General features: G+C 43.1%; 1 protein-coding gene across 3 annotated transcripts in view; it reads right to left on the bottom strand.

Annotated features, from left to right (window-relative positions):
* Positions 1-24798, bottom strand: part of SLAIN1 (SLAIN family member 1) — a 57741-nt gene that overhangs the window by 7160 nt on the left and 25783 nt on the right. For 2 of the 3 annotated variants that reach the window (XM_090130370.1, XM_090130378.1), the window contains 2 exons: positions 22073-22222; positions 13854-14192 (listed from right to left, as the gene is read on the bottom strand). In XM_090130370.1, coding sequence (XP_089986496.1) covers positions 13854-14192; positions 22073-22222 — 489 coding nt within the window. Of the gene's footprint in view, positions 1-13853; positions 14193-22072; positions 22223-24020; positions 24171-24798 lie in introns of all 3 variants that reach the window. The other variant, XM_031610020.2, reaches the window with a different exon arrangement.

Raw genomic sequence — 24798 nt, forward strand, 5'->3', positions numbered from 1 at the left:
ATCTGGTGGGTCTGCCTCCTGTCACACTTATGGTGGACATTTTCAGACCAGGCCTGCAGAGTAAGGCCCTGCACAGAAAGCAAGCTGGAAATAGACGTATGAGGGCAGGTTCAGTTGCTAATGTAAGTATGGAATTAACAGGTCATTCAAAAAATCTTCTTTGATAATAACACTGGCCTCTTGGCAAGGTTCAATAGCAAAATGTTGTGCTGCTGGCTTGTGGTTATGTTTTTTCTGGTACCAAGGTCAGCATGGAGTCTGCCAGCTACTGATCTGCAGTAGGTTCCAATGCACAGTACAGATCTGTCTCCAGCTCTTCCACTGCAGTGATATGCTTTTCTTGTAAAAGGCAGCCACAACTACCCTCTTCAATGGCAAGCAGGACAATTTAAGATTAAAATTTGGATTTGTGCACAGAAATAATACATCTCACATGGCTTCCAACTGCTGTTTTGGGCTGACCTCCTAATTCGCATGGGGATAAGTTCAACAAACCAAAACTATGAATTGACTCTTAGGAGTCTCTGTTAATCAGCTCGCATAAATATATAACCTATTTAGCACCATAGTGAGCTCCTCTAATCCTTAAATCTGCTAACAACTAATGAGTAATGAGAAGTGACAGTACAGTTCTATCTATAAAATGTATTAGCAGTCACTAACTTGAGTACGTATGTTGCCTTTGTACCTCCAGCGAATTGAGTCATATAGCAAGGCTATAACTGTAGCTGTTGTATATGAATGGTCATCACGATAAGGCTCAGTACAGCATTCTCCAAATAGTGAAAAACATGCCTGAATTTCAACAGTCCAGCATTTCAAATACCCTTGTGTCCCAGCTCCCAATTACCACTGCCTACCTGTACTTGTTGGTCTCCCCATCCATCCCAACTAACAATGAATTTGAAACAGTATGTATGTATGAATGAAACAGTAAGTATGGAAAGCAAAATAGGGAGGTATTCATCAGAAAGGAATACAAGGTTTGACCTTCCAGAAACTAGAGTAAGGTTAAATTCTAATTTTTTCTAATATCAGAATTTTAAAGGGTAACCCTTCATTAAAGTATTAAAGATGCTGTGCTTCAGTGACTCATCACTGACACTGGCAAACAAAGAGATTACCACTGTGATTCACTCAGGTGGTAAAAAATAATTTCATTGGTATAAAAATGGCATAACCCTATCAGGTTTCCAAAATCATACTGAGGATGTGAACAATGGCATCCATATAGAAACTATAAACCCCCATTTCTGAAATATTCATGATTTTGCAAATTGAAAAGGTAACTGCCTTCCTATGATAACAGTTTTGGCCCAGAGTTGCAGAAAACTCACAAACAGGAAGTGTCTGTAGCTAAAAAATGGCAAAAAATGTGTGGTAGGACAGTGGTAGGGAAGACGACACTACATAAAACAGATTTTTGTCTAATACTATCCACGTATCACCTAGTACAGGCAGAATTCTTTGGAATCTACATGTTCTTCCACTCTGGGACTGTGTAGCCAAAAAGGAATAATCTCTGTTTAGAACTGTCCAGTAGATGCAGCTAAAGTAGCAAGAAAATAAGCAAAGAAGTTGCTTGGATTTCCTCCACAATAAGGGTGGCCATTTCTTTTGCCTCCCACTCATCATTCCCTTCTTTTCTCAGCAATCTGCTCTGCTGCTGATTCAGTCCTTAGGCAGCAGATTCCTACTGCACCTGCAAATTCTCATCTGTCAAGCATTTGTGTTACTTCTTTGATGATTCCTTTTGTCTGTTGAGATAAAATAGTCCTGAAAAGCAATGAAAACAGCAGGTCAGTGTTGTGTTTGGGGAAAACCCAGAAATGCTCATCTTTACAGTACTTTGCAGCTTTCATCTCCTTGGATGATACACTCTCTTTCATCTCTTTCTTGATGTTTGTTCTGTCACCTGTTTCCCTCTTATGAACAGTGGAGAGTCTTATGGGTGTTTTAAGTGAAAAAACAGCTCCTGTAAGCCTGGTACACAGAAGGAGAAGACAAGAGTTATGTGATTTTAATATAACTTCAGGCCACAGAAACCTGACTAGATATAAACTTGCTGGAAATCTATGAGAAGATAGCAAAAATAATTTGCTAAGCCACTGATAGTAAACATTCCCTTTCTAGAGCTCTTCACTTTTCTAAGAGTGATAAGAAAATTAATGGAGAGGAGTGAAGCAGAAGACCTGAGATTCTCAGGTAAGAAAATAATCTGCCCAGATGGCCCTGTTTATTATGAATGCTGAACATAGCAAAGTTCTGCTATCATTCCAGCTAGCTCTCCCACACTGGTCTGTCTCAACAGAAAGCCTAGAAGTATCATTGGTTGTTTACAGTTTTTTTCTGTTAGACACAAGTAGCTATTAACATCACAAGACCTGCACCTTCTATAGCATCAAAGACTACTGTGACCAACTACATCAGTATTAACTAAAATTTGGGTTGAAATAAGTAAGATTTTTTAAGTAGAATGCATCACATAAAACGCTACAGATGTATATTTGCTCTTTCCCTTTTTAAAAGATTTAAGACCAAAAAGCATGGTCATGCAGGAGACTAAATCAGTTTCTTGTCATTACCATATTCTTAGAGAAGTTCATGAATATACACATTCTCGCTACTTCATGACTGTTCTTCAGATTGCATCCATCTCATGTCTGCAGCAGAATAATCCAGAAAAAATTGCCTACAGTATGTTTGCACATCTTCCTCTGTGTAGTATACACACTGAATTGCACATTGCCTAGAGTACAGGAAAACTAGGAATTATGAAACACACTTGAAGGTGTGATCACCCAGGCATAGGTCATAGCCACTACAGTAAATTTGCTGCGGAGAATAGCTTCAGAGCAGCTAAGACTGCACTGGGCATCTGGAGGGATCTGGAGTAAAAAAAAACCTCCTCTTTGCTAAGGAGACCAGCTTTCCTTCTGGCAGTCTCTGAGACTGCAGGCCTAAACATGGTCTCCACCAGACAGCGGGCTTATTCCAAGAAGACTGTGGCGACCCAGATGGAGGACCTGCCCAGAAATGTGGCTGTTCAGGTCTCCGGCTGTAGGGAGTGCCTGAGCCTGCTGCTGCCTGGGGAGAGTGGCAGGGATTCCATCCGTATGAGATGTGAGCAGGTGGATGAGATGCTCAGCTTGGTGGTGGAGCTCAAGGAGGAAGTCCAGAGACTAAGGACCATCAGGGAGTGTGAGCGGGAGATTGACTGGTGAAGTGACTCGCCGGCATGCTGGAGGGAAGGGTGCCAAGGAGACATGCCCAGAAAAGAGGTGGACCCCCTGCCCTGTCACAGTTGGGCAGACCTAACTGATGAGGAGGGTTGGAAGAGAGTCCTGACTGGGCATCACGGGAGTCCCCCCTGTCTGCCTACTTTATTTCCCCAGGTCCCTCTAAGCAACAGCTTTTAGATGCTAGAAATTGAAGGGGAGGTGAGTGGGGAGGCAATGGAGGATCGGCCTAAGAAGGAGCCTAAGAGAGGTTTCTAGAGTGTGTGGAAGATAGCTCACTTACGCAGCTGGTACGAGAGCCCACCAGGGGGTGGTGCCCTGCTACACCTGCTCTTCACTAACAGAGAAGCACTGGTGGGAGATGTGAAGCTTGGGGACTGTCTTAGGCAGAGCGACCATGAAATTGTAGAATTCTCTATTCTTGGAGATGTCAGAAGGCCGACTAGAAAAACTATCTTGAACTTCCAGGGACGGACTTTAACCTGTTCAGGACAGTTGTAGCACGGGTCCGTTAGGAGTCACTCCTTACGGGTAAAGGGGTCCAGGAAGCCTGGACGCTCCTCAAGATGGAAATCTTAAAGGTGCAAGAACAGGCTGTGCATGAATGCTGTAAGGCAAGTTGCAGGGGAAGACCAGTGTGGATGAGCCGAGAATTATTGCTGAGACTCCGGAAGAAAAAGAGAGTCTGCGTCCTGTGAAAGAAGGGACAGGCTACTTGGGGAGATTACAAGGAAGCTGCTATGGTATGCAGGGAGGAAGTTAGGAAGGCAAAAGCCCAACTTGAATTCAAATTGGCCAGTGCAGTAAAAGAGAAGAAGAAATCCTTCTATAAATATACCAATGGTAAGAAAAGAACCGGGGAGAATTTCCATCCTTTACTTGTGCAATGTGACCACTGAGGATAAGGAGAAGGCTACGGTCCTGAACGTTTTCCTTACATCTGCCTTTAATAGAGAGATCAGTTATCCTCAGGGAAAGCTGTGGAGCAAATCATCTTGGGTGAGATCATACAGCATGTGCGTGGCATCCAGGGGATCAGGCCCAGCCAGCACGGGTTCATGAAAGGCAGGTCATGCTTGACCAACCTCATCTCCTTCTACAACTGGGTGACCAGACTTGTAGATGAGGGAAGGGCTGTTGATGTAGTCTATCTAGACTTCAGCAAAGCCTTTGACATGGTCTCTCACAGTATTCTTTTGGGGAAACCAGCAGTCTGTGGCCTGCACAGGTATACTCTTGTTTGGGTAAGGAACTGGCTAGAGGGCTGTGCCCACCGGGTAGTAGTTAATAGAGCTAAGTCCAGCTGGCGACTTGGTACAACTGGTGCCCCTTAGGGGTCTTGGACACAACTGGTGTCAGTACTGGGGCCCATCTTGTTTAATATCTTGACTGATGACCAACTGTAAGAGATCATTCTTTTACATCATTGTCTCAAAGCTTGCTGAGGACACAGATGAACAAGTTCAGGCAAGTCCTGGGTAGGGGTTGAGAAATCCTTTGTCTGGAGAACTTTGATGGACAACTCTTGGGCAAGGGTTGTGAAATCCTTTGAGGGACACAGATGGACAAGGCCAGGGGCAATGAGAGCGAGATAAGCTGCAGCTTAATGGCCGTGAAGTGGTCTTTTGTGTGGACTTATCTCAAGGAATATGGCCATCTCAGGGGTACTCACATGACTCTTGCTCAAGCACCCAGGGATGTCACGTAGGCAGAAAGAGAAGAAGGATAAAATGGGGACCTACAATTGTGAAGAACCTGAGGTTTTCTGGCAACTGATTCCTCATGAAGAATATGAGGTTTTCTGGCAACATATTCTCATGAAGACGAAGAGGTTTCTGCTATGAAGAAGCCTCACGACCTGCCTCTCTCCCTCCTGGACTTGCTCTGCAGTGTCTCCCTCCTGGACTTGCTCTGCGCTCTACCACAATGCTGAAGAACAAAGGTGTCTGCCATCAGATTCCTCAGTATGGATTTCCTGCATGCTGATGGACTCTCCTGGGCCTGCTACCTGAGTCCTGCTGCTTCCTCCCGGCTTGGCTCTGTGACTGCCTCCTGCTGCCTGCTTGCTGCCAAGGCCGGCCACGCTGCTCCTCTCCCCCCCTGCTGCTTCTGCCTCGGACCTTCGAAACGGTGTGCAACGGGACTGCTGCTGGATCCTGGTGGTGACTATCCCCGCTTTACGCGATTCTTGCTTCTTTCCTATCTTTTCTATCGCCCTCCTTCCCTTTCCCGTCTCCCTGATGAGGATTTATAATAAACTGGTTGGACTAACATATGAACCGTTGTTTCTTAATCTCACACCGGGTATACAGATATTAAAAGAACCTCATCTCCCTCCTATAAATTGGAGTGAGACACCTAGATGAAGGGGTTGAGGCACTGGAATGGCCTGCCCACATTGATAGTGGAGTTGCTGTCCCTGGCAGTTTTCAAGAGGCGTCTGGATGAGGAGCTACGCGATATGGTTTAGTAGGCTGTGGTAGCAATGGTAGTGGAAGGATGGTTGGACTAGATGATCTTGCAGGTCATTTCCAATCTTGTGATTCTATGATTCTATAAATTGGTCAAGAACAAGCCAAAATGTTCCTTATTTTGTAAAAGATTCCACAAAATTATGGTTAAGACAGCAGTTTGCCTCTTACCCAATTGCTTCAGTTCTGATTTTCCCAAAGAGTTTGTTCCCCAATACATTTTCTTCTCTGAAGTCAGCCAGGGATCAGTGGACAACTTCCTTCTGGCAGGACTCCACAACAAATAACACCTGACGGCTATCTTCTGATTCCAACTCTGTTGGTAGCCATCACTGTCCAGTGTTTTTGTCCTTCTTCTGACCAAATACTAGCATCATCTGAAGGTTTACATCCATGCAGAATGCACCAAAAGAGGTATGACCTTGCCGGGCTGCCAGACTTCGGAGTTCTGATCTTTGGGTTTCCTGTAGATAAATATTATCTTCCCTCTGAAAAAATGCTTTCATTCACTGTGTTTCATCCACTGAAGCACTTCTAGCAGCCTGTAATCATGGATAAATGTCCCTAAATAATGACACTCTCAGATCTCAGAGAAGTGGCTCAATCTGAGGGAATGGTCTAGAACAGATATTTCCTAGGATACAAAAGTATGTAAAAATGTTGCCAATGCAACTGTTCCTTATGCCATGTCAGACTGAAATACCCAAATGGTATATATAAGTCTGTCAGCGATTTCTAGAACTGGAAAAAGGTGTCAGCAGACAGAAAGAAAACAAAACCTAAAATGAACTACAGAAATAACTACTGGAAGATTACAATTGGCTAGCAGCTTGCACATTGATTAGTCTGTTTCCACTATGTAAAATGAGCAGGTTATCAGTAAAAGCATTACAAAAGATGGGTCTTGTTACATACAAAATAAGGTTTAAAAGTCTAGATTTAAAAACACCAAACTGATGTCAGACATCCAGAACTTGTTGGCAGGAGCAAGGCTAAATGCAGCCAAAGCTTATGTTGGCTATATAGTGAAGTGTCTTGCAAGACATCTATTCATTCATTGTTATTTTCTTCAAGTATTGTCAGCATTTCATTTGAACAGATTCACATCTGATCATAAGTGCACTGTAGTTAAGGAATGTGATACAATGAATCATAATTATTAGAGTCTCGGAGAAACCTATATCACTTTTCAAACGACATTTGTAATTTCTTTCACATATTTAAATCCTCAACACAAAACTTGCAAATTCAATCCCACCTTATTTGTATTGTATGCCCAAAGAAATTTAGGGAAAAAACTTAGGGGAAAAACTTGTTATTCAGAGTTTGTTCTGAAATCCTTAACAAAATCATACTCAATTACAACTTCACCGTGTGGGATATATACTGTTGATTAATTTCTCTTCTTCATCTTCAAACACATGAGCTCAGTATCAGCATTACATTTGTTATGCTTACAAGAGGTAAGACATCCTAAATACATCATGGCCCAGTTAAAGATCTGTGGAATCATCAGTTAATATACAACAGAGACATCAGTACATAAAAGCATGATAAAGAACTAAAAAAAAGTTAAGCAAGAGACAGCATTCTTCATTATTGTCAGTATCTACATTTTGCTATGTTGAACATCTCCATTTTATTTAAAATTATTACTTCACCCTGACATGTCTCCTTTCAAAGACACATAGAGACTTTTCCATTATCCTTCCATGACTTCCCTCCACTGCTCACTGTGCTCAGTAACGCTTCAAGAGTGACTGGAAAATATTTTCTTCTCCTTTTCTTTAATAAAGAGTCTGCTAAAATTTCCTTCTAATTTCTCCCTCACTGAACTTCAGAGAAGGTAAGAGAAGAAAAGCACTCAGTAAATCAGTAAGAGGAGGTCTTTTCTCACCCCTCCAAACACACAGATCAATGTCACTTGACACTGAACTAGTATCTAAACACAGACCTACTGCCTACTAAGATGCTGTTCTCCTGTGTCTGATTTGAGTTTGCTTGGAAAGATGAATGGAAGAAATGAGGGGAAGGAGAGGGTATGGGGGGGGGGGGGGAAGAAGAGGAGGGGAGGGAGGGGAGGAGGGAAGGAAGGAAGGAAGGAGGGAAGGAAGGAAGGAGGGAAGGAGGGAAGGAAGGAGGGAAGGAAGGAGGGAAGGAAGGAGGGAAGGAAGGAGGGAAGGAAGGAGGGAAGGAGGGAAGGAAGGAGGGAAGGAAGGAGGGAAGGAAGGAGGGAAGGAAGGAGGGAAGGAAGGAGGGAAGGAAGGAGGGAAGGAAGGAGGGAAGGAAGGAGGGAAGGAAGGAGGGAAGGAAGGAAGGAAGGAAGGAAGGAAGGAAGGAAGGAAGGAAGGAAGGAAGGAAGGAAGGAAGGAAGGAAGGAAGGAAGGAAGGAAGGAAGGAAGGAAGATGTGCACTTTCCAATTGAGGCAAGGATTTTGCAACACTCAATGATGTTCTTAAAATTTTGCCTGAGAAAAATAATTCCCCAGAATTGTAAGCAATAAAATATTTCATATCTAACAACTTAAGAAAAGAAAAAGCAAAGATTTTTAGTGTAAATAGTATCATAAGACATCAGTAAATAAAATGCCTGATGACTGATTAGGGACAATTCAATTGATTAAACAAGAAAGCAAAGTGTGTTTCTACTAGTGAATTCTTGGCAGAACTGGAAATAAAACTTTCAGAATATAAGCATAACATACACACACTACAGGTATTAGTTACATCTGCAGCCTGTGCTACAGATGGCCCCTGTATATACACTCTAAACACATCTCAACACATTTACATTTGCATGCATCTACCAATTTCGGTTAGCATTTATGATGAACCTTTTAGTGCAGCAGTCGTTGCAAATTTGCAGCAAATAGGACTGGTCCCATTCACTCAGAGAGTGTACTGGTGGGGTAAAGGGAGAAAAACAACTTGGGACTGAGAAGAAGAGCAAGATTGAATGCTATTTTAAAATAGATGTAATTTAATTGGCAATTTAAAGCATGGCAGAGTATCAAAATTACACCAACAGGCAGTACTTTGCTAAGTGCCCTGGCAAGAACAATGTGCGAGTTCAAAATAATAGAATCACAGAATCACTCAGGTTGGAAAAGACCTTAAAGATCATCAAGTAAACCACAACCTAACCATACTATCCTCTTAGAGTACACCTCTCCACTAAATCATGTTCCTGAGCACTACATCCAAATGGTTTTTAAACACATCCAGGGATAGGGACTCAACCATCTCCCTGGGGAGCCTATTCCAGTGCTTAACAACTCTTTCTGTAAAGAATCCTTTCCTGATATCCAACCTAAACTTACCCTAGCACAACTTAAGGCCATTTCCCCTCGTCCTGTCACCTGTCACCAGTGAGAAGAGACCAACTCTGTTCTCACTGCAAACACCTTTCAGGTATTGGAAGAGAGCAATAAAGTCTCCCCTCAGCCTCCTCTTCTCTAGACTAAACAGCCCCAGCTCCTTCAGTCTCACCTTGTAGGGCATATTCTTCAAGCCCTTCACAAGCCTTGTTGCCCTTCTTTGGACCTGCTCCAACACCTCAATGTCCTTTCTGTACTGAGGTGCTCAAAACTGAACACAGTACTCAACATGAGGCCTCACCAATGCCAAGTACAAGGACAGGATTAATTCCGTAGTCCTGCTCACCACAACACAGCTGGAAAACATCTGTGTGCACATTCTCATCCCAAGTATATGCAAGAATTACAGGGGATAAGCTCAAAAGACAGGAAATCTCTCTGCTACCTAGAATGACATCCTGTGACTGAAAAACAAGCAGATCATCAGGTCTAGTGGGCCTCCATATGGGCACATAGTGCCATTTGAGAGATGTTGGGTTGTTTAAGGCATCTGAACAACACTGACAGATGTCTGTGGTGAAGCCAAGAAGGGTGGCTTAGAGACTCATATAACAGTAATCAGTTATATGTAGGCAGAAGAATTGGGCAGTGCATTCACATTTGGACACCTACATCCCAGCACTTAAACACAGCCGACAACAAAGCAGATCGAATCCAATATATGTGCAAGGGCACACAGCGTGCATCCTAAGAATACAACATTCCTGACTCATCTCTTAAAAAGCCTAAAAGCATTTACAGCAATGAACCATAAGTCTTATCTGCTCAAACCTTTGCAAGCCCTTTCAGCAAGGTTAAGGGAAATGGCACAGAGAAGCAGTCACTCCCGTCCCCAGAAGCTACACGCCTACATCTCCTCAGTCATGGTGACTGCCACTCTCTGTTAGGTGACAGCCCATTTACCTTGCCCTTACCTTGAGGCCAGTATTAGACACTGCTCAGCCTTGTCAAAACAACTCTGTTACAGGGTTTGTAACTAGGGGATGTCTTTTCCAAGGCACTGGGAACCTGGATACAGTGAGTGCTTGCTGGGATATTCCTTGTCTATTCGGTAAACATTTTACCTTTCCCAATTGTTCTCACAGAGTCAGAGAATCACAGAATTATAGGGGCTGGATAGGACCTCCAGAGATCATCGAGTCCAACCCTCTTGCAAAGCAGGCCACCTACAGCAGCCTGCACAGATGGGTGTCCAGGCGGGTCTTGAGTATCTCCAGAGAAGGAGAATCCACAACCCCTTTGTTCCAGTGCTCTGTCATGCTCTGTCGTCCTTATCACAGTAAGAAGTTCCTTCACATAGTGGTGCGGAACTTCCTATGCTCCTGTTTATGGCCATTTCCCCTTGTTCTGTCCCCAGAGACCACTGAAAAGAGGCTGGGTGTGGAGACGTGGCTTGCTGAGCAAGGTCACTGTGAAAGTTTTAAGGAAATGGTAACTTTGTAGACGGGTAAAAGAAACAAGCAGTTGTCCAGTTATCATAAAGAAGGGAGTTGGCAAGAAAAGTAGGCGATTTGGGGAATTCCGCATTGTCACGGTGATAGGTAGCATACGAGTGTCAGGGTGATAGGCAGCGTACGGGCTCGTGATTTGTATAGCCAATTGCACGCGGCCAAGTATACCTGCTGGTGTATATATTGCTGCACTAACCAATTAAATTTGAACTTAGCTGTTAACTCGTATCGAGCTGTCTCTGAATTCCCCAATCCCACTCCCGCAGCTGGGCATGTCCCTTTGACATTCACACTTAAGATATTTATAAACATTAATAAGATCATATCTAAGTCTTCCTTTCTCGTGGCTGAACAGACCCAGGTCGCTCAGTTTTTCTTCACAGGGGAGATGCTCCAGGCCCTTTATCATCTTTGTGGCCCTCTGCTGGACTCTCTCCAGGAGTTCCCTGTCTTTTTTTGTACTGGGAAGCTCAAAACCAGATACAGTAATCCAGGTGAGGCAGAGTGGAGGGGGAGGATCACCTCCCTTGACCTGCTGGCCATGCTCCTTTTAATGCACCTCAAGATGTCATTGGCCTTCTTGGCCACCAGGACACACTGGACTCTTGAAATCCAACCCAGCTTCATAGCAATAAACATACCAAAGCTAATTATAAGGCATCCAATAAAATACTCTTAGAAATTATTAACATTTTCTAAGTTTATCACACCTTCAGTCTGTTATTATTTTTTTTTCACAATGCAGGTAGTACAGATCTAAACTCAGAATAAGTATCTCAACTAGCATACCACACCAAACAAACTACAAGCAAGTATGAACCAGAACCCCTGATCCTATCTGTTCTTAAAAGCAAAAAAAACATAGTCCAGGTAAACACATAGATAGGTTTTGGGAAGACACTGTGTCAAAGCTAAACACTGTCTTTCCATCAAGACTGAGTACCAAAACTCATGTTTACTTGTTGATTTCTCTTCATTTACAGAGAGCTCTGTGAACGGCCAGATGAATCAGCAGCCAGATTGTTGACTCCACACAGAAGAACACAACCAATCTCTTTAGGGGAAAGTAGAAGAAAGGAGAGGAAGAGAGATTTGGGAATACTGTAATAGTGGTATTACAGCAGAGCATGCTTAAAGTGCAATTTTGATTAATTATGAATACTTTTCACGTATATTGAAAGCTGCAAGTAACGCAAAAGGTTAGCCTTTCTATCCCATTCTCCTTTCTCATCAGCCTTGGGAAAGTGCAGCAGTCCATCACACTGAGGTTCAAACAAATGCTTCTTTTGCAGTCTACCTCAATTTCAACTTGTAGTTCTTGAAAGACTATGAAATTGTTGCCAATATGATGAGAAGTGCTGGTGAGAAGATACTGTCATAACACTACTCATACATCTTAAACGTAGCAAAAAGTTTATTCCTCGTCTGCCAACAAAACACAGAATCACAGTATGGCTTAGGTTGAAAGGGACCTCAAAAATCTCCAAGATCCAACCCCCTGCTGCAGGTAGGGTTGTCAACCAGTAGATCAGGCCAAAGACACAAAATATTTTTCATAATCAGCATTTTCCATTTATGTTGATCGCTGCTACATGAGTCATAGAGTGAAGCTGAAAAAGCTAAAGAGATAAACAAATCGCCTCTAAAGATAATGGTACTGGCTATTATAGGATTGTCTGCCATGCCAGCAAACAAGTAACTGGAGTAACACCAGTAACATGTCAATCTTCCAAACAATACCGAACAAATAATCCAACACTCAAGGTTTTTTGAGAAATAAAGCAACCAGGTAATAAAATTGGTAGTGTTTTACATTTTTTTCCAGTTAATAAACTAGAAATTTATGTAGTATTTGTATGCTGCAAGAACTTTCTGAGATTTCCTGGTGGGAATCCAATGATTAAATTGTTGAGAGATGTGGTTGTCCCTGGAGACTTTCAAGGTGAGGCTGGATGAGGCCCTGGGCAACCTGATAGAGCTGTTCATGTCCCTGTTCATTGCAGGGGAAATGGACTAAATGGCCTTTAAACGTCCCTTCAAACTCTAAAGATTCTATGATTCTATGATTCTAAGTTCTACTGACATGAAAAATCATTGAAAAAGACTTTAGGAACCATACAAAAACATTGCAATGAAACATCCTGCCCACATTTCAGAATCAAAAATGTCCCATCACTTTCTTTTTTACCTCCCAGACAGATTTTCCACAAGCCATTCAGAGCTGTCCCATTCTTACTCCTCACAGATGAGAAAAATAATATTGAAATGAATGTGGTACGTATGCTGTAACAGCAAACACCCACATTATGTTCTGTGCTAACCTTAGCTTTCTTTGTAGGCTGCTACTTGTCAATTATACTTTCATGTTGTGTCTTACTTTGAATGCAAGTGCTCTTGGAACCAACCTGTCACCTCTGATTTGTCAGGAAAGTAACATGCATACCTGTAGCACACTATAAATAGGAGCTGTCTTGAACAACACATTTATTTTCTTGCCCAAGGGTAAGCTGTAACCTCTAATTTTACAAACAAAACCTTGACTGAAAACTAACTGTCCTGAAGTATCTTGGGGACTTGGACTAAGGAACAAAAAGTAGGATGCAGCAGTAGGAAGAAAATTATGATTGTAATGAGGAAGGAAAAGGAATATAATAGCAAAAACAACTTAATTCCTGAAAAAGTAGTAAGAGAAAAATATTTTGGACTCTGAAATATATCTCAAATGCAGTGCATAAAGCAGCAATGGCTCAGGGTAGACTGGATACAACCTTATAACTGACTACCTCAGCAGTCTGCCCTACCAGACCTGGAACAAGAGCAGAAGCACTGACCGTTATCATAAGCACACATCATGAACTTACAACAAAGCTGCATTCATGGAAAAGTTGGGAAGTAAGAAAGAGAATGTTATTAGGAATGAAAATCTGAAAACTCTACTCTCTACCTTGCCATATCCATGATGGACATACGCAGGCCAGGCTCGAAAGCCTGATTAGCCTTTCCAGACAAATGGTGGCCTGCTAAAAGATGCTCTTTTCCCTGTTTCTTCTCTCTTCACATGTGCTCATAGTTGCAACATTTTAAAACTAAGTTAATAGCTTTCATGACTGGGTCAAATTACATTTTGTAGCAAATTACCTAATTACAATATTCCTCTAATAACACAATCATTAGCACAGATTTAAATTAGTTGTTGCAACTCAAGAACTGATCTAGTGGTCATAAACCAAACACTTTTCAGTCAGTTTACACAACTTGATCCTTAAAACTGGCACTTTGAACAGAGGAGAGGCACAACAAAAGCATGCAACCCACCTCCATTCATCCTATTTGGTTGCTGCTCTGGAGTTTGGACTTGAGGAGAATAGTAGGGCTGCTGATAAGTACTTGAAGGAAAGTGCTGGGAAGTAGGGCTTCTCCTGCAGTCTCGGATACTGGAGAAAGTCTGTGAGTGTGGGATTCCTCTCTGGAATGGGGAGCAGCGTGTGAGCCGTGGCTGCGGGGGTGGGAGATGGTCAAATTCTTCCTCATCCTCAAGGCTGTAGCGATCATACTCCTGGTCGCTGCACGTCCCCTTCTTTCCCAAATGCAGTGATACACTTGAACTGTGTCTTGCCACTGATGCTGAAGTCGAAGCATAATCTTGTCTAAGGCCTGTAAATTCCAAGAGAAGGATGATTTGGCTTCTGCTTAAGTGATCAACACTGAACACACAATCTTTCAGACTTGGCAAGTACATGGACACGTAATCTGACAGCAAGAACTGGATTTACACTCTGACCAAGCTGAAGATCTGAGATAGGATTCAGCAGATCTAACTATTGGTGTCTACCTTTCAGGTATCTAAGCCTGAATTACTTCCAATGAGATCTCTTTTTAATAACATTTTTTAAAAAATAAACAAGAAAGAGAATACAAGCATCTCCAAATTGTGCTGTGTGAACTGTCTCATGTGCTTCCCTTCAAATAATATGAATTACTCTCAGGAGCTGCCTATTTCTCTGCCAGTGAAAAGATGACACAAATATTAAGTATTTAACTTTTTTAAATTGGCAGAATAAACATACACTCTACTTGTTTTCCAAATTATTATATTTATTATATTTATTACTATACTTTTATTATTGTACTTACTACTGTACTTTTATTTTCCTGCAAAAAAGAATGATGACAATGACATTCCTGAACATATAATCCATGTAAATATTCTTGCTGTTCAACCTCCTTGAACCATGGTGAAATCCTGCTAGAACCTAATCTCAAAGAAAAGGCTCAGAGGTGACATTGTAGCATTTCATACACACGCATTTTAACACCCCCTTCTCAAACAACAGGTGATGAGAACTATCTCAGTATTTGCTCTACAGGTTTTCTCCAACTGAAGTGAGGGGACAGCATACACAGTCCTGCCACTTCCCTTTTTTCATGCTGCAGAGCAGCCAACACAGGAAGCTTTCCACTTCCAGTATCCGAGCAATTCTGCAAACAGCTGTGAACAACAGCTTCCTTAAATTTACAGAAAGCTTTCAGCTTCAACAAGTGTTTTTGCTACTATAAAGAAAATTTCTTAACATACCTGCTTTTTTTTCCCCTCTACATTATTTGTGCATATGAAGAATATGTGCCTATGCGCACGTATAATATTACCATTTTCTGCAGGATTAAGTGGACAACAACTGTCATGTGTTCAAAGACTGCATACTGATTACAGGGAGAAGAATGAGATACAGTGATTACACAGGAAATAATCACTTCTCTTTCCAGTTTATGAATGACCTGATTATCAGAGAGCTAAGCACCTGAAGAATTTTTTTTAAACCTCACTCTGAAGGAGGAGAGCACAGCATTTACATAACACATTCTTTCACCTCTATGGTAGTCACAAAACTAATTTCTTTCAATTCTTATATCTTGCAAATAATATCAGAAATCTTCTGAGCTGTGACTACACACATTGACCAGTTGAGAATTCAGTGTTACGCTTGCAAAATTTCTCTACTGAATGTAATTAGTACTAACAGATTCACAGCAAGCTCAAATGCTAACAAGTCCAGTGGCTCCAGCCAGACTGGATCTCCAATTTCTTGCTCCAATTTCTTCATTTCATGTAATCATAGAATGGCCTGGGTTGAAAAGGACCATAATGATCACCTAGTTTCAATTCCCCTGCTATGTGCAGGGTCATCGAACCACTGGACCAGGCTGCCCAGAGCCACATCCAGCCTGGCCTTCAATGCTTCCAGGGATGGGGCATCCACAGCCTCTCTGGGCAACCTGTTCCAGTGTGTTACCACTCTCTGAGTGAAAAACTTCCTCCTAATACCTAACCTAAATCTCCCATCAACCAAATGGTTTAAAACCATTCCCCCTTGTCCGATCACTATCCACCCATGTAAACAGCTGTTCTCTCTCCCGTTTATATGCTCCCTTCAAGTACTGGAAGGCCACAATAAGGTCTCCCTGGAGCCTTCTCTTCTCCAAGCTAAACAAGTTCCCTTAGTAGTCACTTAATATTTTGCATTTTAATTCAGGCATAATTTCTGAAATTCCCTTGCTTTTTATCCCATCATATTCCCCTTTACATCTCATTTGGCACTAGTAGAAAGTGAGATGCATTGTTTGAGTGATTTCTATGCCAAATGGCATTTATTGTTATCTTCCATAAACTACTACCATAACAAAATATAATACTCCATTTGCTGTCGAGACTAGCTTCAGAGCAGATAAGACCGCACTGAGCAGGTAATTTGGAATAAAAAAGCCAATACAAAAGCTTTTTTTTTTTTTTTTTAAGGCTTTTTGAAGCCAGCAACAGTGCTGTGCTAATATGGAGCAGCAGGTAGCTTGCGGGTGGGCTCCTGAACCAGCTGGGGAGCTGGTACACTAGCGGCACAGTTTAAACACCTGATGAACGTGTCATTAACTGCCCTTAACGTTCGCACCTGATAATAAGCTTTAAATAGCTTTGGGGGAAGTAGAAGCACAGAGCAACTAGGTCAGTAATCATTGTTGCTGCTCACTGAGAAAGGGGAGGCTCAGTAAGAGAGCACAGCCCATGCTGCCCATATGGTACTGCAGCTGCGGGTGTGGGAGATGGGTCAAGAGGACGGTAAGTACTGTTCCTCCTTCCTCAGGAGACCAGCTTTCCTCTTGGCAGTCTCTGAGACTGCAGGCCAAAACATGGTCTCCACCAGACAGCGGGCTTATTCCAAGAAGACTGTGGCAACCCAGATGGAGGACCTGCCCAGAAATGTGGCTGTTCAGGTCTCCGGCTGCAGGGAGTGCCTGAGCCTGCTGCTGCCTGGGGAGAGTGGCAGGGATTCCATCTGTATGAGATGTGAGCAGGTGGATGAGATGCTCAGCTTGGTGGTGGAGCTCAAGGAGGAAGTCCAGAGACTAAGGACCATCAGGGAGTGTGAGCGGGAGATTGACTGGTGAAGTGACTCGCCGGCATGCTGGAGGGAAGGGTGCCAAGGAGACATGCCCAGAAAAGAGGTGGACCCCCTGCCCTGTCACAGTTGGGCAGACCTAACTGATGAGGAGGGTTGGAAGAGAGTCCTGACTGGGCATCACGGGAGTCCCCCCTGTCTGCCTACTTTATTTCCCCAGGTCCCTCTAAGCAACAGCTTTTAGATGCTAGAAATTGAAGGGGAGGTGAGTGGGGAGGCAATGGAGGATCGGCCTAAGAGGGAGCCTAAGGTGAAGCGGTCACCTCCACAGCTTGAGACTGCCTCTATCAGGAAAGAAAGAGGGTGGTTGTAGTGGGTGACTCTCTTCTCGGAGGAATGGAGGGCCCCATATGCAGACTGGACACGAACCATCAGGAAGTGTGCTGCCTTCCTGGGGCCAGGTCAGGGACATAACCAGGAAACTCCCAAAGCTGGTTATTAGCTGATTATTTTCCTTTGCTCACAGTTCAGGTGGGCAGTGATGAAATTGCTCAGAGAAGTCTGCAAACTACAAGAAGAGATTTCAGGGGTTTAGGGCGTTTAGTTCAAGGAGCGGGAGCTCAAGTGATTTTCTGTTCTATACCTTCAGGAGCAGTGAAGGACTCGGAGTGGGCTTGGAAAGCACAAGCAATGAATCAATGGCTCAGAGGCTGGTGTCAAAGCAGAAACTTTGGGTTCTTTGATCATGGGGCAGTTTACTCGGCTCCTGGTCTGTTGTCCATGAATGGAACCCACCTATCTCAACGGGGGTGGTGAATCTTAGCACAGGAGCTAGCGGGGCTTCTTGAAAGAGCTTTAAACTAGCTATGACAGGGGAAAGGGACGAAACAGGCCTCACAAGAGATGAGCCCAGGGGAACGATCTTGAGCTGGGCGTGAGGCAGATGACTCAGCTGAAGTGCATCTACTCCAATGCATGCAGCATGGGCAACAAGCAGGAGGAGTTAGAAGCAATTGTGTGTCAGGCTAACTATGTCAGGCTAACTTGGTGGGACCACTCCCACCTCTGCCATGCTGTGATAGATGGCTACAAGCTCTTCAGAAGGGATAGACAAGAAAGGAAGGGTGGTGGAGTGGCCCTTTAATATAAAGACTGTTTTGATGTTGAAGAGCTTGGGGTTGGGAATGATAAAGTTGAGTGTCTGTGGTAAGAATCTGTCTGTGGGGAAGGCCTGTAGGAGCAACATCTTGGTGGGGGTCTGTTATAGACCGCCTAATCATTATGAAGAGATGGATGAGGTGTTCTGTGAGCAGCTTGCAGAAGTCCTGCAATCGCCAGCACTTGTTCTCGGGGGAGATTTCAACTTCCCTGATATACACTGGAAATATAATGCAGCACAGAAGAAGCAGTACAAGAGGTTTCTAGAGCGTGTGGAAGATAGCTGCCTTATGCAGCTGGTATGAGAGCCCACCAGGGGGTGGTGCCCTGCTACACCTGCTCTTCACTAACAGAGAAGCACTGGTGGGAGATGTGAAGCTTGGGGACTGTCTTGGGCAGAGCGACCATGAAATTGCAGAATTCTCTATTCTTGGAGATGTCAGAAGGCTGACTAGAAAAACTATCTTGAACTTCCAGGGACGGACTTTAACCTGTTCAGGACAGTTGTAGCACGGGTCCGTTAGGAGTCACTCCTTACGGGTAAAGGGTAAAGGGGTCCAGGAAGCCTGGATGCTCCTCAAGATGGAAATCTTAAAGGTGCAAGAACAGGTGTGCATGAATGCTGTAAGGCAAGTTGCAGGGGAAGACCAGTGTGGATGAGCCGAGAATTATTGCTGAGACTCCAGAAGAAAAAGAGAGTCTACGTCCTGTGGAAGAAGGGACAGGCTACTTGGGGAGATTACAAGGAAGCTGCTATGGTATGCAGGGAGGAAGTTAGGAAGGCAAAAGCCCAACTTGAATTCAAATTGGCCAGTGCAGTAAAAGAGAATAAGAAATCCTTCTATAAATATATCAGTGGTAAGAAAAGAACCGGGGAGAATTTCCATCCTTTACTTGGGCAATGTGACCACTGAGGATAAGGAGAAGGCTGAGGTCCTGAACGTTTTCCTTACATCTGTCTATTAAGGGCATCTGCCTTTATTAGGCAGATCAATTATACTCAGGGCACTTTATCTCCTGATCTGGAAGCCTGGAATGCTATGCAGAATACACCTCTGGTGCTTCAGGTGGGGACAGTTAGAGAACTCTTCCTTCATCTGGACTGTCACAAGACCATGGGACTGGATGGGCTTCATCCTAGGGTGCTAAGGGAGTTGGTAGGTGTGATTGCTGAGCTGTTCTCCGTCATCTACCAGCACTCCTGCTTATCTGGAGAGGTCCCAGAGGACTGGAGGCTTGCTGATGTGACTCCCATCTACAAAAACATCTATAAGGAGGATCCAGGGAACTACAGGCCTGTCAGCCTGACCTTGGTACCAGGGAAAGTTATGGAGCAAATCATCCAGGGTGAGATCACACAGCATGTGCGTGGCACTGTCATGGTTTTACGTTTTTTGGTTTTCAGTATTCCGCATCATAACATCTTGTAGTGCACTGGGAGCTAAAGTGCTAATGCTCCAATTCCAGGTACCTGTACCCTGTACATTATGGAAGTCATGGGATCTGTCTCTTCCGGGTGGGGTGGTCTCTTACTGCCTGGCAGTGGGTGCTGGAGGGTGCTTTTCTAGCTGTTCCAAGCTTTTCAGGTTTGACTCGGTCTCGGGAACTCTCTCTCTCTCCTATCTTATTTGATTTATTAGTCTCAATTTCAATTAGATTGTATTATATTGTATTATCTTGCATTCTGATATCATAGTTAGTAAAATAAGTTTTCCTCCATAGATTGTTGCCACTGTTTTGTTTTATTTTTTTTTCACTCCCTTCCTTCCTTCCCATTTTTGTGGTGCTGGAGTGGATGGGGGGCAGGAGCCTACTGCCCCCCTGTCATGGGATCATGAAAGGCAGGTCGTGCTTGACCAACCTCATCTCCTTCTATGACTGGGTGACCAGTCTGGTAGATGAGGGAAAGGCTGTTGATGTAGTCTGTCTAGACTTTCAGCAAAGCCTTTGACATGGTCTCTCACAGAATTCTTCTGGGGAAACTGGTTGCCTGTGGCCTGGACCCTTCTTTGGATAAGGAACTGGCTAGAAGGCTGTGCCCAATGGGTAGTGGTTAATGGAGTTAAGTCCAGCTGGCAACCCGTTACAAGTGGTGTCCCCTAGGGACCAGTACTGGGGCCCATCTTGTTTAATATCTTTATTGATGACCTAGATGAGGGGATTGAGTATACCCTCATTAAGTTTGCAGATGACACCAAGTTGGGAGGTGGTGTTGATCTCCCTGAGGGTAGGGAGGCCCTTCAGAGGGATCTAGACAAGCTGGATCACTGGGTTGAGGTAAATGGGATGAGGTTCAGCAAGGCCAAGTGCCCGATCCTGCACTTTGGCCACAACAACCCCATGCAGCGCTATAGGCTTGGGGCTGAGTGGCTGGATGGCTGTGAAGAGGAAAGGGACCTGGGGGTGTTGGTTGATGTTTGGCTGAACATGAGCCAGCAATGTGCCCAGGTGGCCAAGAGGGCCAACGGCATCCTGGCCTGCATTAGAAATAGTGTGGCCAGCAGGAGCAGAGAGGTACTGTACTCAGTACTCCCCCTGTACTCAGCTCTGGTGAGGCTGCACCTCGAGTACTGTGTTCAGTTTTGGGCCCCTCACTACAAGAAAGACATTGAGGCCCTGGAATGTGCTCAGAGAAAGGCAATGAAACTGGTGAGGGGCCTGGAGCAAAAGTCTTATGAGGAGCGGCTGAGGGAGCCGGGATTGTTTAGTCTGGAGAAGAGGGGGGCTCAGAGGAGACCTCATAGCACTCCAGAACTCCTGAAGGGAGGTTGTGATGAGGAGGGGTTTGGCCTCTTCTCCCGGGCAATGAACAGGATCCGGGGAAATGGCCACAAGTTGTACCAGAGGAGGTTTAGGTTAGACATAAGGAAGAACTTCTCTCAGAGAGTTGTTAGGCACTGAAATGGCCTGCCCAGGGAGGTGGTGGTGTTGCCATCTCTGGCAGTGTTCAAGAGGCATCTGGATGAGGAGCTATGAGATATGGTTTAGAGGCCTGTGGTGGCAATGGTAGTGGGAGGATGGTCGGACTAGATGATTTTGCGGGTACTCTCCAACCCTGTGATTCTATGATTCTATTATGTATGTCAAACAAGCCTTCTGGGTCAGATTTGTGCACAATGACAGGTCTCACATCAAAATGTTGACTTTAAGTGTCTGAAGAATTGTAAAGAGAATTCATTTAAAAAATTTATAAAAACAAAGTAGGTGCAAAAAATCCATGAGTACTGCTTAGGTTTTTTCCTTTCTCACAACACATACGTACAATGATAACCACAGAATCACACAACTGATGATCTCTAGAGGTCCCTTCCAATCAAGTACACCTCCCCCTGCCAAAGCAGGCTCCCTAGAGCAGGCTGCACAGGTAGGTGTCCAAGCGGGTCTTGAGCGTCTCCAGAGAAGGAGGCTCCACAACCTCTCTGGGCAGACTGTTCCAGTGTTCTCTCACTCTTACTGTGTAGTTCTTATGCACACTTGTGCTGAACTTCTTATGCTTCAGTCTGTGGCCATTTCCCCTTGGTCTATTGCCGTGCACCACTGAAAAGAGTCTGGCCTCATCTCTTTGCCTCCCACACCTTAGATATTTATAGATGCTCATCAGAACCCCTCTGAATCTTCTTTTTTTTTTTTAAGGCTGAACAGACCCAGCCTTTCCTCATATGGAAGATATTGTAGGCCCTTTATCATGCTTTGTTTAAATAATACCATTAGACACTATAAAACAGCCAAATAAAAATGTACTCAGTGGATGTAATAGTGGAGCTCCTAGTTGTGCTGCAGCAATAAATAAGAATCAAGTTTGAAACATCCAGTACCATTAACCTGAACCTGACATTATGTATGCTTTCTCAGATAAAGAGTTTTTCCATCTGCTGTTGAAGAGGTGACATCTTTCAGGAAAGATCTAATTGACTGAGACAAGGCAGGAGCAGTTTTGACTGCAGCATGAAATCTTCCTCTAAAAAACATAAGAAAGAAGCCACCTACTCTCTTCCTGTAGACGGGCCATAATCTGAACATCGGTGAGGTCCTGCAGCTTGTATCCCATGGAGATAGAATCATCCTCCAGCTCTGAGGTGCTCAGCTCACTGTCTACTGATGACTGTGGGCTCAAAGGGGAACTCCTAGAAATGTAACCTAGGCAGAAAAACATAATCTTTAGTCTGTGAATATCTCTGGTCATTTTTCATTCAGAGTAACTGCCTTTTATGTTACAATAGCTTAAATTATTTTTATGTAACAAACAAAAAGCTTTCGGAAGCATAGCCCAGCCCAGCAAGAATCAGCAAAAGGATTAGAAACTCATGAGAAGTAGGAGTAGTTATGGATCGTGAATTCCTCTGCTTGTTCCCAAAATAGCTTTGCATAGCCCAGACAATGAATAATTTAATCCGTTCAGTTCTGACAGCATAGACTTGTTAGAGTACTCTAAATCTACCTGCATTTGAATCCTTCTTATGATATTGTAGTTCTCCTTTTCTGAAAAATAAGTGTGTCTATGTCTCTAGTTTAAGCTCAGTACTCAGATTCTATATAGTATTTACTTAAATTTTACTATTCTTTTTAATTGTTTGTAATTGTCAGAGAAATAAATGATCATAGCAATTAAGACTGAAATAGGCATTATGAAACAAAAGAGTAAATAATGCGTGCTTCACAGAGCTGACTTTCACAGAGTGCTCTAGATTGTATTTTTTCCTGTGACGTAGGGAAAGTAAAAACTAAACTGCAATCACTTGTACAAGCTGGCACTTGCCCAAATTAAAGAAAAATTCTTCAAATAAAAAAGCAAATTACTTCTTAATATCCTTTGAACTACCAGAGGCTCACTGCCTACAGGACGAAACCACTGTGGTGAAGGCTCTTACACTGTGCTTGTATCACAGATGTGTTTGTACCCTCCAGCACAGCATCTATCCAAAATTCACCATCAATTCAGCTGTTCTCTAACAATAACTCCAACAGAAGAGCACATGCAGGGGATTACTTTGCTTTGGAAGGATTATAAGTGGTAAATGTGTTTGCCTTTTTAAATTTGCAAGTTGTAGTAGTCCTCTAGGTTTTCTAACACCTGTGCTCTTTGGATCAGCAGTTGGAAGTTAGATAAGATATGTGAGGGCACCTGAAACTGAACTAAGCTGCATCCCACTGAACAAGGCAGCTCAGACATCTTACACACACACACACCTACACAAGGCATTATCTCACCCACAACACTCATATTCCTTAACAGGGCTTTCTGCACTGGTAGAAAAAATTGTGCATAGAGCAGTGTGGCACTGTGTCAGCATTGCTGACTTCCTCAGATCACATCTGCTACTATTGCCAGCAATAAAATATTAATGTTTCCTCCGCAGAGGATTATTTTTTCCACTGCCACTTCAGCTTAAGAGCAGACAGATTGAATCCTGATACCTGTACTGAAGAAGGAAAAACCCACTGAAAGTTTGTATTTTTCCTAAAATACCTGTGCCCTCTGAAAATTGGTGATAGTAGTAATGATGCCAGATGGAAAACAGCCTTGTTTCTGAGGGCTATTTTTATAACAGGTAAATTGCCCATGGAAACTCATTACACAGCTGCACAAATGTTTTTGTAGACATAAAGAAGGGGCACAGTGGGGTAGAAATGAGCAGTAAAGAGCAAAGCTAGGGATGGCTTAAACTGATACTGCAGCAATTATAAAGTGAGGCTAACCATTACGGAGAGCCAAGCTGCTTAGGAGCATCGCTTTCCTATAGCACACTGCGTAACAAAGAAAATAACTTACACCAGTAGCTAATAGCAAAATTTTAGGTCATTTTAATGAAAAAATCCCTCTGAGATGAGAGTTTATAAAATCATCTGAACAGACATTGTTGTTAAATGCTAGCAAGTTTAGATTGAATTAAGAAAACTTGTAAGAACCATAAATGAACAAAAGGATAAGCATTACCTGTCCGTTCAGGTGTTAGTATTGCTTTACTGGAGGTTTTAGAGAAGCTGGGACTATTAAAGCCATTGACATATGGGGTGAGTCTTGCAACAGGACTATAGGGGAAAGCCAAGGAGACAGGTGTAGAGAAGAGGCTCCGCCATCGGCTAGCTGTTATGGATGTGATGGAAGAGGGGGAAAAAAAAAAGATTTATTGTTATAAATAGAAAAGGGGTATTAGAGAGAAAATCATCTAACAATAACCTCTTAATTATACATGGTTTACTTATGGCAAATGGAACAGTCTGAATTCAGCAGCAAAACAGAGGATCAGCAGAGCCTTCTACAGTCAAGATTTGTTCCAACAAGTTTTCTACTAAATACGTGCTGTTTACTGTTTTCTATGTATAAACCATTTTGGTATATATTTATCATATATATTGCTGTCAGTCAAGGCACAAAACAACAAAGGAAAGAAAAAATATTACAGTTAATAGAGAAACAAATTAAACTGATAGTGCTCTTCAAGGAATTGTTCACGGCAATCAAACATCACACTTACTGAATTACAAGATACTGAATTATCAACTGTGAGAGTTCAGAGACAATGGTAAAATATGCTTAACCACCAAGTGCTAAAAACAACTGTAATCCCACAGCAAGCTTTTAAGCTACCATGCCATATTATTACTTTTCTTTTTCCTGCGTGGTTATATAAGCATGACATTTTTTCAAGGACCAACCAAATAATGGAACAGGGCACCTCTTTCTACAGATTGCTTACAGCAAGGTTGAAAAG

This window comes from Phasianus colchicus, chromosome 1, assembly GCF_987193195.1.
Source record: "Phasianus colchicus chromosome 1, bPhaCol1.hap1.1, whole genome shotgun sequence".
In the NCBI taxonomy this organism is placed as follows: Eukaryota; Metazoa; Chordata; class Aves; order Galliformes; family Phasianidae; genus Phasianus; species Phasianus colchicus.